General features: G+C 38.1%; 2 protein-coding genes across 4 annotated transcripts in view; one reads left to right on the top strand and one right to left on the bottom strand.

Moving 5' to 3' along the window:
* The first annotated feature begins 3,746 nt into the window (after positions 1-3,746).
* LOC137243991 (uncharacterized) lies at positions 3,747-5,612 on the top strand. Its single transcript, XM_067772375.1, has 4 exons — positions 3,747-3,918; positions 3,990-4,010; positions 5,058-5,132; positions 5,315-5,612. The coding sequence occupies exons 1-4, from the start codon at positions 3,819-3,821 to the stop codon at positions 5,455-5,457; spliced, it is 339 nt and encodes a 112-aa protein (XP_067628476.1). The 5' UTR covers positions 3,747-3,818; the 3' UTR covers positions 5,458-5,612.
* A 4,039-nt stretch (positions 5,613-9,651) lies between these two features.
* AstA (allatostatin A) overlaps positions 9,652-15,290 on the bottom strand; it is a 69,222-nt gene continuing 63,583 nt past the window's right edge. For all 3 annotated transcript variants that reach the window (XM_067772401.1, XM_067772394.1, XM_067772388.1), the window contains exon 3: positions 9,652-10,619. In XM_067772401.1, the coding sequence (XP_067628502.1) occupies positions 10,522-10,619 (98 nt within the window). In that variant the 3' untranslated portion in view covers positions 9,652-10,521. The remainder of the gene's footprint in view (positions 10,620-15,290) is intronic.

Below are 15,290 nucleotides of genomic sequence, written 5' to 3' on the forward strand. Positions count from 1 at the left end.
ACGCACCCGCCTCAATGCGGCTAAAACCAAGGAACAAAAAACACAAGGAAAGCTAGACGTCGAAAAGCTTCAATCACAACAGACTGCCAATGATTTCGCAACTCGACTCTCACACCTGCTCTCTGAGAGCACAACTCATCCCGAAGGAATACAGGAGTAGTGGGAGTATATCTCCAAAGCACTTCGTACTGCCGCCGAGGTAAAAATTGGTTACCGGCGGCCACGAAAAAGACGCTGCCTTCAGGGCTACGTTAAAAGCGATCGCTATCATGAGTTGAAAAGGGAAGCCAGAAGCCTTTTCAGGAAGAAAAAAGCAGAAACAGAAAGGCGTGAGTGCGAGGAGCTTGAGCTGCTAGCCACCAGGAATAACGCCCGAAAATTTTACCAAAAAATACGGCGACAGACGGAAGATTTTAAGACCGGGGCAAACTCTTGTAGGAACGAAAACGGTGACCTTGTAACTGATGTCCAGAGAGTGCTTAGATTATGGAGGGAATACTTCTCTGCTCTCCTAAATGGAGGCAGCAATTTACCGCGCAGAGATGAAGAACCCGATTCCGCAATCGATGATGAAGGAATATATTTCCCCCCGCCCGATTATGACGAAGTTAGAATAGCAATAACCAGATTGAAAAACAACAAGGCCGTGGGCGCTAATGGATTGCCTGCGGAGCTATTCAAGTATGACGGCGAGGAGTTAGTAAGGCGCATGCAGCAGCTTCTTAGCAAAATATGGGCAGACGAGTGCATGCCTGACGGTTGGAATTTAAGTGTTCTTTGCTTCAGTCCACAAGAAGTGGGATACTGCAAAATGCACCAACTATCGTGGAATCAGCCTTCTTAATATCGCATATAAGGTTCTTTCAAGTGTATTGTGCGAAAGATTGAAGCCCACCGTGAACCGGCTGATTGGACCTTATCAGTGCGGCTTCAGACCTGGTAAATCTACCATCGACCAGATTTTCACAATGTGCCAAATCTTGGAAAAAACCCGTGAAAAGAGAATCGAGACACATCACCTCTTCGTCGACTTTAAAGCCGCCTTCGACAGCATGAAAAGGAGCTGCCTATATGCCGCTATGTCTGAATTTAGTTTCCTCGCAAAACTTATACGGCTGTGCAAATTGACGCTGAGCAACACCATCAGCTCAGTCAGAATTGGGAAGGACCTCTCCGAGCCGTTTGAAACTAAACGAGGTTTCAGACAGGGTGACCCCCTATCGTGCGATTTCTTTAATTTGATTCTGGAGAAAATTATACTAGCTGCAGAACTTAACCGCACTGGAACAACATACTATAAAGGCGTGCAATTACTGGCATATGCTGATGACATTGATATCATCGGCCTAAACACCCGCGCTGTTAGTTCTGCTTACTCCAAACTGGAAAAAGAAGCGGTAAAGATGGGTTTGATGGTGAATGAGGACAAAACGAAGTACCTGCTGTCATCGAGCAACGAGTCAGCGCGTACGCGTCTTGGGAACCACGCTAATGTTGGCAGCCATAATTTCGAAATAGTAAAAGACTTCGTTTATTTGGAACCATCATCAAACTAGCAAAAACATCAGCACTGAAATTCAGCGAAGAATCAATCTGCCAATAAATGCTACTTTGGACTAGGTAGGCAATTGAAAAGTAAAGTCCTCTCTCGGCGAACGAAAATCATACTCTACAAGTCACTTATCGTACCTGTCCTACTATATGGGGCAGAAGCATGGACCATGATAACAGCAGATGAAGCGGCTTTGGGAGTGTTCGAGAGAAAAGTTCTTCGAAAGATTTATGGACCTCTACGCGTTGGCGATGGCGAGATTTAATGATGAGCTGTATGAGCTATACGCAGACATCAACATAGTCCAGCGAATTAAAACGCAACGGCTGCGCTGGCTAGGCCATGTTATGCGAATGAAAGATGATGCTCCGGCCAATAAAGTGTTTCTATTGGAACCCGCCTATGGAAGCAGAGGTAGAGGGCGGCCCCCACTCCGTTGGAAGGACCAGGTGGAAAATGATTTAAACTCTCTTGGTGTGACCAATTGGCGCCGGTTGGCGGAGCGAAGGAGCGACTGGCGCGCCTTGTTGGACGGCCATAACCGTTTAGACGGTTAAGCGCCAATTAAGTAAGTAAGTACGTACATATAGTAATAGGAGTAACGTTCCCGCCACATTTCAGCATTATATCTTCAACGACTGCCAAATTACAGCTTGTAAAACTTTTAAATTACCTTGTTTTAAAAGTGGGCGGTGCCACGCCCATTTTCCAAAATTTTACTAATTTTCTTTCTGCGTCATAAGTTCAACTCACTTACCAAGTTGCATCGCTTTATCCGCCTTTGGAAATGAATTATCGCACTTTTTCGGTTTTTCGATATTTTCGATATCGAAAAAGTGGGCGTGGCGATATCGTTCATTTTAAATAGCGATCTGAGATGAGTGCCCAGGAACCTACATACCAAATTTCGTCAAGATACCTCAAAATTTACTCAAATTATCGTGCTAACGGACGGACGGCCGGACGGACGGCCGGACGGACGGGCGGACATGGCTCAATCAATTTTTTTTGATGATTTTGATATATGGAAGTCTGTGAGCTCTGCTCAACTGAGTATAAAAAGGGTAGGATCTGCGGTATACTAAGCTGATCCCGAAATAATGAGATCCTACAAGCTGCCAGATCAATCTAGTGTTTTGGCATGACCCAAGCGCGTGGCAGAAAAGTGACGAAGATCTAATAAGACTAAAAAAGTTACTCTTATAAAGAAGAAGAGAGGCTCGTGGCGGGTATGCTGACTAGACACTGCCTTCTGTTGGCGAATGTTTTCAAATTAGGCCTTTTATGTGATAGTAGATGTAGGAAATGCGGGTTGGAGACTTACTAAGACCCCAGCTATTGGGAGTGGCACAGATATCAAATCTAGAAGCAGCAAGTAGCATAGGTCCTAAAGGGCGGAGCTACTACATAACATAGGTGCTGGTTTCTGATAGTGTTTTTCAGCTTGGTCGCTAAGGAAGCTTCTACGATAAGCCCAATATTGTGTATGAGGAAAATCCAATAATATTCAAAAATTCTCCGCAGTAAAGACACAGATAGCTTACGGCCTTATTGTTCTTTTGCGTTGCCGGTACTCTACCTTCTTTAAATAAAGTCCGGTTATTATAGGTACAAAACGACTTCTTTAAACGATTACTGTGGTCAACAGCAGAAAAGGAGATTCCATTTTTTATGTGTCAGCTTCCAAGCCTGAAGCAAAACTTTGGTACGGGATCTGGATGTGAGTTGCCGCCAACAACAAGCCCCCTCACCCGCTGTATATGGCAATGCAAGGTAATGCCTTTTCTATATTTCGGATGATAGCATAGTATCCTCTCGCGACGTTCATGATAAATCAGCGCGAATTGGAGCTATCAAAGGGCGCAATAAAGTCTCTACTCCCACTAAGCAAACCAGACCTAAACCTTGAATAAAATATACCGTATTTACTAAAAACCAAGGTGGATATTGGTTAACCTGAATTAATAAACCTTCAGCTGTATAACAAAAATCATAGTAAAAACGGAATTTTCAAGGAAATTACCTAATACTTAATTTGTTTTTTTTTTGCTTATTTGAAAAACTTACTTTTTAAGAAACCTCGGTTGTCAGTTTTGTCAATGGTAATGATTGATTATCTTCATTTACATATGTGTATATGTGTTCTACTTAATTACTTAACCGTTACTATATAAAAGCTGTAATGTGGATATATCTTCAGTTCAAAAACATTTTGTGTGATAGTCTTTGAAAAGTATTCGTATTTGCTCCATATCCAGCAACGAAAATGAAAACTTTCGCATTCTTTTGTTGCGCTATCTTGATTGCTGCCTTATGCTGTGTATTGGCTTTACCAGCAGCAAATTCAGATACAAACCCAGATGACGGTAGATACTTGAGCACTTGTTTCCCGATATTTCTATGATATAATTTCGTTTTCCTTCTTATCCTTTTTTAGGTTCTGTTAGCGTAAGTGAATGTAAGTAATTCCTTTGTTGTATTGACGTATGTATATTGGAACGAGTTTCCGTCATCCCTTGCCAACTTTCATCGGTTTAGGCGTTGTGCCATCTTCAGTGCCATTTTTCGTTCTTCGTTTTTGCCAACCAAATTTGAAAAGAGAGTACGGAAAATCGTTCCAATATAAATCGCATGTAAGTAAAGGGCCAATTAATGGTGACTTATCCATAACCAGATAAAAGAGATGATCGAGCCAACCTTATGGAAATCAATGTAATCGATTAATGGTGCCATACCATAACACTAAAGCCAATACCCATATCATAGCCAACCAATTGGTTTTTGGTTTTTCGCCATATCCATAACCTAAAAATATTTGAGTTGGTGAATTTATTAACTTTTTGTATATTTTATTCTTAGTTTTGGGTACGTTTTGACTAATACTATTTTCACATACACGGCTTATTGAATAATAAAGGCAGTTATTACATTAAGGCGCTTATTGAGCTCAATCTTCCCTACAAAATTCGAATCTATAATTATTTCATTAGTGACTAATCGAATGCCTAATGAAATCAAGAGCCCAATGCAGCTCCGTTGGGAGCGTTCAGTTTCTTAGTTTTTGGTGTGTTCAGTGCTTAAAAATGTCACTTGTCAAAGTAAATGTCATTGTCTTTCATATAGCATTGTCATTTTATTCGCTTGACATTTCATCCTTCATACTAATCGAGCAGTTACTTCTGTGTGAAAGCACAAAATTTACGACTTCATTAGAAGGTGAAATGAGATCATTAAATTTCTGTGTGAAAACAGTATAAGAGACTTATTATTTGTGGAATATGTAATTTTTGGCGTTTTCCTCATTTTTATGAAAATGTCAGCTGTTAAAGGTTATGGCGCCATTAATCAGTCACAATGGAGATTGTTATGGATATGGGTATGGTTACGACTATGGCGTTAGTGTTAAGGAAGTTTAACTGGCCCTTAACTTGCTCGATCGGCTTATAAATGTTACACTTGTGGATCCTTCTAATATACATTGTATTGTTTTTATATACATATTTAGCTGACTCAACATCATCTTCATCTGGAAGCAGTGAAGAGAATGCCTTAGTTTTTCCAAACTATCCCGTCGTACCTGGTAAGTACTCATACATATGTACAAATTACCGGTTCTCATTATGCGAGAAAAAACTTGGGTGAGACATATTTGATTTTGGATCTCATGATTTCTATCAAAAGAGGTCCTATCAACCGCATATTAGTGAACTGGCCCTAATACAAAAAATGTTTCATATGTTACATACTGACTTTTAATAACAGGATGGCCTGCTGACTACAACGATGAACTTAGCGATTCCTCAACTGATGATGGTGATTCGGAACATCCCGAAGGACGCACATTCTTCTTATTATTCCGTTTGTATAGTTTGCTCCAACGATTGAATCTGACATCAGCGGCTTAGGAGTAATGCTGGATTTTTATAAAAAAAAAAAATTTTATAGTTTTTGTGTTGTAGTTTGTCCACTAGCCCTTGTTTTTTAATTGATTTGAGTTTTCCCCAAATAATTTTTCAAACGTACCTTTTTATGGCATTAAAGTATTGACAAACTCAAACAATATTTCTTTTATTATCCTAAAGAGATGCAGGACAAAAAAGAACCGCTGTGAAGTGCACAGTCTCTATAAACACGTTCACGTTTGTTGAGAATCGGAAAACGTCAGAATGTTAAAGCGATGTTTTCTTCGTTTTATATGGGTGATATTATCCTAGCGTAAAGGCGGATGTACATAAATGCTTTGGTCAGGGGAGCGGCAAGGCATTTCATAGTTATCTCATGGGGCTGTCAAAGTGAAGCAATGCTATCAAAGTCTATAGTTCTTCAAGACATTGTAAAGCCAGTAGGTAATCATGCTGAACTAGTTAAGGCAACAGAGGAAGGAGTCTGCTTTACCCACGCTAGAGGAGAATCCCCAGATACGCAGTAGGAATTGCTAATATGCTCACTAGGGTACTACTAAAAATAAAGAAGTGTAACTGGGGGTCACAACAAATCAAATGGGGTTACACTGAAATTACAGTCCTTGGTCGGGAAAAATTCCGAGTCGTTCTGGTACATAGAAACGACTGCCTTGGGAAGCGAAGAAGTGCAACTCAGAGTAGCTTGTGTAACTAAAAAATTATATGCCAGAAATGTACAAATACTACCCCTGAACCTTAAAAGTAGGACATTACCGAGCGTAGCCCTAACAAGCTCCCTAAAAGACGCAGCATAAATATCACAAAAAATACCGACCCTATACCGCTTGGGTTCCCAAAAAAAAGCTTCGAAGCGTCTTTAATAAAGCGGCAAATTCTTTAATAAACGGATAATGTATAACTATAATCATAGTGGCTGACACACCAAAGAATTGCACTTTACTTATGTACGACTCAAACAACTAGTGAGTGTTCAGAGGAAATAACCGATGATCAGAGCACACTATACAGGGAGCAGGTTTCTGTATGTTCCACCATAAAAATATTACATATTGCTGACTGACTACCATTGGTACAATGCATTTAACTCTTACAGTGCAATTTAAGTGGAGTGAGTTGATCAAAAGATATATGTCTTTAGTTTGTTCCATGAGAATTTCAGCTCTTTCGCACATATGGCTTTGGATAACCTAGAAATCTATTTTGCTAATCGACTCAGATTTATCAAATACTGTACTCAGTGTAAAGTTGTTTACATTAAACGTGACCAATTGTATTGTTGGACTTGCTTGACTTGCCTATGCCTATCACCTCCGCTTTGACAAAAATTTTTGAATATAAAGATATTGCATGCGCGAACTTCGGTGGAAAGCAGCGGAGCGTAACAAAGTTCTAGTAGGTCACTTTCACCACACCAAAAACTTTAACACAATTTTTAACATAATTTAAGCACAGAAATACACTGATTGGAGTTTTAGTGAGTAAAAGTTAAAATTCTGAACACATTAGCTGAATAAAAAGTGCACAAATAATTATTAAATAACAAATACAGACAGTGGTAGTTTAACAAATTCTGCTGTGGTAAGTGGTGAATGTGACCTACTAGAATTTTGTGAAGTTTGCCTCACACGATTTTTCGTTTATGCAATGTCTCTATATTATATCGTTTCTGGCTCTGACACCTATTGTGAAGTTCTCTATGCTGTAGCTAGGATAGTCCTCCCCATAATGCTCCGAGAAGGTGCATCAAGGAAGTTTCTTTATATGATGTCCATTTCTGTGACCGTGAGTCGGTTCGTACGTTTGACATTGGCCTCTCAGTTAATTTCTCAATACATTAAGCAGATATTAAAATACATACGTTGAATATGTACAGAGAGTATTTCGCTGTGACAACGAGGGCAGTAATACGGTGGGCTACTAGTATCTCTTTTTGGTGGATCTTTCTGGATCTGTGCCATACTGGAGATCCGTGCTTTGCTTGTCGGTCACCTTGGCTCTGACATCAGCTCTGCTTATCACATCAGCTCCGACATGTTTTGTGGACTTCTCTATCCGGAAACCATGCTGTAGTTAAGACAGTCTTTCACATCTTCTCAGGCTGCCATGAGGTTATTGACATATGCAAAAACATCACTAATGGCCATATTACGAAAATCTTTTAAAAAACTCAAGTTAAATATTTAAACAGACATAAACTGTGATAGTTTTAGAATAATAGCAATAAGGACACCGTATTTGCAGTAATTAAGAGAAAATGTTTGTTTATATTCAAGTATTTAGTTATTTTTTCTACATTTATCTTTAATATTGATACAAAGATTGAAGGTATATATATAGATGCAGTGCAACTCTGCTCTTCCTGCTGTTCTTCTATCCACTCCATTCAACTGCATTCTTTTACTACCTTCCAATCTACTCGCAACATAACCAGAATTTAAGCTGCCAATTTATATACATATGTAGTAAACGCTGGTCGCGGATAAAGTCTATTAAATAATATGTACATTACATTCTTGTCCTTTCGTCAGAGTGGACGTGCAATGCCAGCCTCGGCTGAACGTAAATATTTTCGGGCTTGACTTGGTTGAGCCTCAAACTAAAACGGACCTAAATGGTGGCACCTAAACTCCCTTCTGACAAATTGGCGGAGTTGAGACATGCAATGCTTCCCTAAACTGCATTTAGGGAAAGTTTTTGCACTACCAACAGGAAGTATTGTGAATTAAAATGGTGTGACACCATATAACTGTGAAACAAAAATTGAAGTAACGTGAACTAACGGAACAAATATAAACGAACGTAACTTGACAAAGAAAAACACATGGCAACACTCCACATACTGAAACGAAAACATTTATATATAAGTTAAAATTAGAGAAAGTACTCGTATTTGGTAATGGCGCTATAAATTCATTAATTGGGCCAAAAAATTCGATTTATATTTGATAATTACGAGCCGGACCCGTGCGCAGCTTGCGCAACCAATATAAGTCTCTTATCAAATATCAACAGAAATCAGCTGTTCTATCAATCAATTAAAACTTACAGCTTGAGCTGCCATCTAGCGTATAAAAGCAACTGCCGGTAAAGCAGTGCAAATACTCACAATAGTGCCATAGTACAAATCGATTTCTTTGTGTGTTCACAATCGTTTATTTTTAACAAATTATTTTAATAAAATATATCTAAACAAAAGCACTACGACTAAAATTGCCCAAAGTTCGCTAATAGGCCGAATTTCCATCTTTACAACCAAAACTTTATTTATAGATTTGGTTTCCAAATAAGAGCGAAAAAGGGACCCGTACATAAAAACAGCAATTCGAAATAATATTGTGACGAATATTAGCAATACTAAGGGATACTATCATCTCTAAGCCGATACTAAGCAGTGACTTGTATGCACATAAACAAATCAATCATTATGTCTAAACATATCGCCATACAAGCAGCGGAGAGAAACGCACAAACACATGCATATATCTGAGATATTCCCAAAAGTGGGCAATCATCGGTGGAAGTATCACTCACATATACACGCGCATATGGCTATGCGAGAAGCTATAATCATGCATTTGTAGTTTATAGCTGATAAGTTTATAGCTGGTGAACAAGTAGTAAATTCTAGAAGAAGAAACGCCTAGAAGTATGCGAACGAGACAGCATAGACTACAAAAGGAGCGAAAGCTGAGTAAACAGCAATCAGTTTGATTTGAACACGCTATCAGTTACGAAGTGAAGTATTCTAATAAAGACCATTTTGCACTATTGAATATTGGAGTCATTTTATTCAACAGTTTAGCGATACGAACGTTAGCAGAAGGTTGCAAATAAAAGGAATTTGAGTAAATTCGTTACAATATATATGATGCTATTAGCAATCGACCTCCCTAGCCAAGGTGCGGTAGTAAATTAAAAAAAAAAATTATAATAAAAAATAAACAATATGTAGTATACTGCTATATTTAAAGTTTTTTTATATTTATTTTATAATTTTATTTGTATACATTATTTTGTTGTTAAATAAGTGTTTAATATTTTATTTCTTACTACTATACTTGCTCCAACTTTTCTTCACTTTTGTTCGATCTTAGGCTTTTTGCTCGTTAATTTAAAAAACTACACACACACTTTTACACAGGTAATTGCAGTTCCTTGCGCTCTTAATTATTTGACAAGTGCGCATGGTGCTGTGATGATGAATTCAATTTTTTAAAACACAAATAATAAAAAATTAATAATAATTTTCTGTGATATATTACAATAAGTTTATATATATATTTCTTTTGTTAAGTACACATTTCTAAACTTCAGTTTACCTCTCTCTACATATACATACATACAGATTTTTTACTTTTAGTTTATTTTAAAATAATACTTATTTACTAAATTTATTGCAATACTTTTTAATTTTTTTTTTTTTGATTTTTATTTGCTTTATTTTGGCTTTTATTTATAAAATGCTTAACACATACATATACAATTATAAGCTATCAGCAGCAACAACAATTCAGTGCTCATCAAAAATATACAATAACAGTTTTAATGTTATGCCATTTGTATATTATAGCCAAATATTATTATTTATTGTTGTTATTTTATGTTAAAAACGTTTAAAAATGTTTCGAAATTAAATCAATGTACATTTAATTCGCAAGAGATTTTCTGAAATTGATTTACATTATTTGTTTGTTTGTGTATGCTCCCACAATTAAAATTCAGCTCAATATTTACTAACATTCATTTACAGTTTTCTTTTAAAATACCGGGTGCTTCAGAGTAAAAATTTCGTAAAAATTTTCCTTCCAACAAATTACCAACTCATTTGCGAGTTCAATGATTAGGAAAATATGACCTGCGCCAATCATTAGACTACAATTGAATTGTGCAACCATCAATGATTAGAATTCAAGAATAAGTTATAAATTAGCAAATTTATTTTTTTAGTAAATTTTCTTCTTTTTTTAAATTTTTTTTGCTAATTTTTCATTTTTTTTTACAAGACTTATTTGTTTTTTCTTTCGAATATCAGTTTCTTTTCAGCATTTAGCGGCGTCCAAGTCCAAAACCGTACCGGTGTGGTGGTGGTTCCTGCAGCGAGCGTTTACCAAGACCAAAACTATAGGGTCGATTACGTTTATCATCTAAAGGAAGACAGAAAATATGTATTTTTTGTTAAATACTGACAAAAGTGTAAATTGTAGGAATAATAATCTTTATATATTATTTCTAATTGCTGTTTTTATTTACGGCTCCCTTTTTCGCTCTTATATGGAATCCAAATATATAAATAAAGTTTTGGTTGTAAAGATGGAGATCCGGGCTATTAGCGAGCTTTGGGCAATTTTGGTCGTAGTGCTTTTGTTTAGTTATATTTTATTAAAATAATTTGTTAACAAGTAAGGAAGGTTAAGTTCGGGTGTAATCGAACATTACATACTCAGTTGAGAGCTATGGTGACAACATAACGGAAAATAACAATAGGAAAATGAACCGAGGGTAATCCTGGAATGTGTTTGTATGACATGTGTATCAAATGAAAGGTATTAAAGAGTATTTTATGAGGGAGTGGGCCATAGTTCTATAGGTGGACGCCATTTAGGGATATCGCCATAAATATGGATCAGGGTTGACTCTAGAATTTGTTTGTACGATATGGGTATCAAATGAAAGGTGTTAATGAGTATTTTAAAAGGGAGTGATCCTTAGATCCATAGGTGGACGCCGGTTCGAGATATCGCCATAAAGATGGACCAGGGGTGACCCTAGAATTTGTTTGTACGATATGGGTATCAAATGAAAGGGGTTAATGAACATTTTAAAAGGGAGTGGGCCTTAGTTCTATAGGTGGACGCCTTTTCGAGATACCGCCATAAAGGTGGGCCAGGGGTGACTCTAGAATGCGTTTGTACAATATGGGTATCAAACGAAAGGTGTTAATGAGTATTTCAAAAGGGCGTGGGGTTTAGTTCTATAGGTGGACGCCTTTTCGAGATATCGCCATTAAGGTGGACCAGGGGTGACTCTAGAATGCGTTTGTACAATATGGCTATCAAACGAAAGGAGTTAATGAGTATTTTAAAGGGAGTGGGCCTTAGTTGTATAGGTGGACGCCTTTTCGAGATATCGCCATAAAGGTGGACCAGGGGTGACTCTAGAATGTGTTTGTACGATATGGGTATCAAATTAAAGGTATTAATGAGGGTTTTAAAAGGGAGTGGTGGTAGTTGTATAGGTGGTCGCCTTTTCGGGATATCGGCATAAAAGTGGACCAGGGGTGACTCTAGAATGCGTTTCTACAATATGGCTATCAAACGAAATTAGTTAATGAGTATTTTAAAGGGAGTGGGCCTTAGTTTTATAGGTGGACGCCTTTTCGAGATATCGCCATAAAGGTGGACCAGGGGTGACTCTAGAATATGTTTGTACAATATGGGTATAAAACGAAAAGTGTTAATGAGTATTTTAAAAGGGCGTGGGGCTTAGTCCTATAGGTTAATGCCTTTTCGAGATATCGCCATAAAGGTGGACCAGGGGTGACTCTAGAATTTGTTTGTACGATATGGGTATCAAATTAATGGTATTAATGAGGGTTTTAAAAGGGAGTGGTGGTAGTTGTATAGGTGGTCGCCTTTTCGAGATATCGGCATAAAGGTGGACCATGGGTGACTCTAGAATGCGTTTGTACAATATGGGTATCAAACGAAAGGTGTTAATGAGTATTTTAAAAGTGAGTGGGCCTTAGTTCTATAGGTGGACGCCTTTTCGAGATATCGCCATAAAGGTGGACCATGGGTGAATCTAGAATTTGTTTGTACGATATGGGTATCAAATTAATGGTATTAATGAGGGTTTTAAAAGGGAGTGGTGGTAGTTGTATAGGTGGTCGCCTTTTCGAGATATCGGCATAAAGGTGGACCATGGGTGACTCTAGAATGCGTTTGTACAATATGGGTATCAAACGAAAGGTGTTAATGAGTATTTTAAAAGTGAGTGGGCCTTAGTTCTATAGGTGGACGCCTTTTCGAGATATCGCCATAAAGGTGGACCATGGGTGAATCTAGAATTTGTTTGTACGATATGGGTATCAAATTAATGGTATTAATGAGGGTTTTAAAAGGGAGTGGTGGTAGTTGTATAGGTGGTCGCCTTTTCGAGATATCGGCATAAAGGTGGACCATGGGTGACTCTAGAATGCGTTTGTACAATATGGGTATCAAACGAAAGGTGTTAATGAGTATTTTAAAAGTGAGTGGGCCTTAGTTCTATAGGTGGACGCCTTTTCGAGATATCGCCATAAAGGTGGACCATGGGTGAATCTAGAATGTGTTTGTACGATATGGGTATCAAATTAATGGTATTAATGAGGGTTTTAAAAGGGAGTGGTGGTAGTTGTATAGGTGGTCGCCTTTTCGAGATATCGGCATAAAGGTGGACCATGGGTGACTCTAGAATGCGTTTGTACAATATGGGTATCAAACGAAAGGTGTTAATGAGTATTTTAAAAGTGAGTGGGCCTTAGTTCTATAGGTGGACGCCTTTTCGAGATATCGCCATAAAGGTGGACCATGGGTGAATCTAGAATTTGTTTGTACGATATGGGTATCAAATTAATGGTATTAATGAGGGTTTTAAAAGGGAGTGGTGGTAGTTGTATAGGTGGTCGCCTTTTCGAGATATCGGCATAAAGGTGGACCATGGGTGACTCTAGAATGCGTTTGTACAATATGGGTATCAAACGAAAGGTGTTAATGAGTATTTTAAAAGTGAGTGGGCCTTAGTTCTATAGGTGGACGCCTTTTGGAGATATCGCCATAAAGGTGGACCATGGGTGAATCTAGAATTTGTTTGTACGATATGGGTATCAAATTAATGGTATTAATGAGGGTTTTAAAAGGGAGTGGTGGTAGTTGTATAGGTGGTCGCCTTTTCGAGATATCGGCATAAAGGTGGACCATGAGTGACTCTAGAATGCGTTTGTACAATATGGGTATCAAACGAAAGGTGTTAATGAGTATTTTAAAAGTGAGTGGGCCTTAGTTCTATAGGTGGACGCCTTTTCGAGATATCGCCATAAAGGTGGACCATGGGTGAATCTAGAATTTGTTTGTACGATATGGGTATCAAATTAATGGTATTAATGAGGGTTTTAAAAGGGAGTGGTGGTAGTTGTATAGGCGGTCGCCTTTTCGAGATATCGGCATAAAGGTGGACCATGGGTGACTCTAGAATGCGTTTGTACAATATGGGTATCAAACGAAAGGTGTTAATGAGTATTTTAAAAGTGAGTGGGCCTTAGTTCTATAGGTGGACGCCTTTTCGAGATATCGCCATAAAGGTGGACCATGGGTGAATCTAGAATTTGTTTGTACGATATGGGTATCAAATTAATGGTATTAATGAGGGTTTTAAAAAGGAATGGTGGTAGTTGTATAGGTGGTCGCCTTTTCGAGATATCGGCATAAAGATGGACCATGGGTGACTCTAGAATGCGTTTGTACAATATGGGTATCAAACGAAAGGTGTTAATGAGTATTTTAAAAGTGAGTGGGCCTTAGTTCTATAGGTGGACGCCTTTTCGAGATATCGCCATAAAGGTGGACCATGGGTGAATCTAGAATGTGTTTGTACGATATGGGTATCAAATTAATGGTATTAATGAGGGTTTTAAAAGGGAGTGGTGGTAGTTGTATAGGTGGTCGCCTTTTCGAGATATCGGCATAAAGGTGGACCATGGGTGACTCTAGAATGCGTTTGTACAATATGGGTATCAAACGAAAGGTGTTAATGAGTATTTTAAAAGTGAGTGGGCCTTAGTTCTATAGGTGGACGCCTTTTCGAGATATCGCCATAAAGGTGGACCATGGGTGAATCTAGAATTTGTTTGTACGATATGGGTATCAAATTAATGGTATTAATGAGGGTTTTAAAAGGGAGTGGTGGTAGTTGTATAGGTGGTCGCCTTTTCGAGATATCGGCATAAAGGTGGACCATGGGTGACTCTAGAATGCGTTTGTACAATATGGGTATCAAACGAAAGGTGTTAATGAGTATTTTAAAAGTGAGTGGGCCTTAGTTCTATAGGTGGACGCCTTTTCGAGATATCGCCATATAGGTGGACCAGGGGTGACTCTAGAATGTGTTTGTACGATATGGGTATCAAATTAAAGGTATTAATGAGGGTTTTAAAAGGGAGTGTTGGTAGTTGTATAGGTGGTCGCCTTTTCGAGTTATCGGCATAAAGGTGGACCAGGGGTGACTCTAGAATTTTCTTGTACGATATGGGTATCAAATGAAAGGTGTTAATGAGTATTTTAAAAAGGCGTGGGGCTTAGTTATATAGTTGGACGCCTTTTCGATATATCGCCATAAAAGTGGACCAGGGGTGACTCTAGAATGGGTTTGTACGATATGGGTATCAAATTAAAGGTATTAACGAGGCTTTTAAAAGGGAGTGGTGGTAGTTGTGTATGTGAACGCGTTTTCCAGATATCGACCAAAATGTGGACCAGGGTGACCCAGAACATCATCTGTTGGATACCGCTAATTTATTTATATATATAATACCACGAACAGTATTCCTGCCAAGATTTCAAGGGTTTTTTATTTCGCCCTGCAGAACTTTTTCATTTCATTCTACTTAATATGGTAGGTGTCACACTTATTTTACAAAGTTTTTTTCTAAAGTTATATTTTGCGTCAATAAACCAATCCAAATACCATGTTTCATCCCTTTTTTCGTATTTGGTATAGAATTATGGCATTTTTTTCGTTTTTGGTAATTTTCGATATCGAAAAAGTGGGCGTGGTCATAG

The sequence above is a fragment of the Eurosta solidaginis genome, chromosome 1, assembly GCF_040869045.1.
Source record: "Eurosta solidaginis isolate ZX-2024a chromosome 1, ASM4086904v1, whole genome shotgun sequence".
Classification (NCBI taxonomy): Eukaryota; Metazoa; Arthropoda; class Insecta; order Diptera; family Tephritidae; genus Eurosta; species Eurosta solidaginis.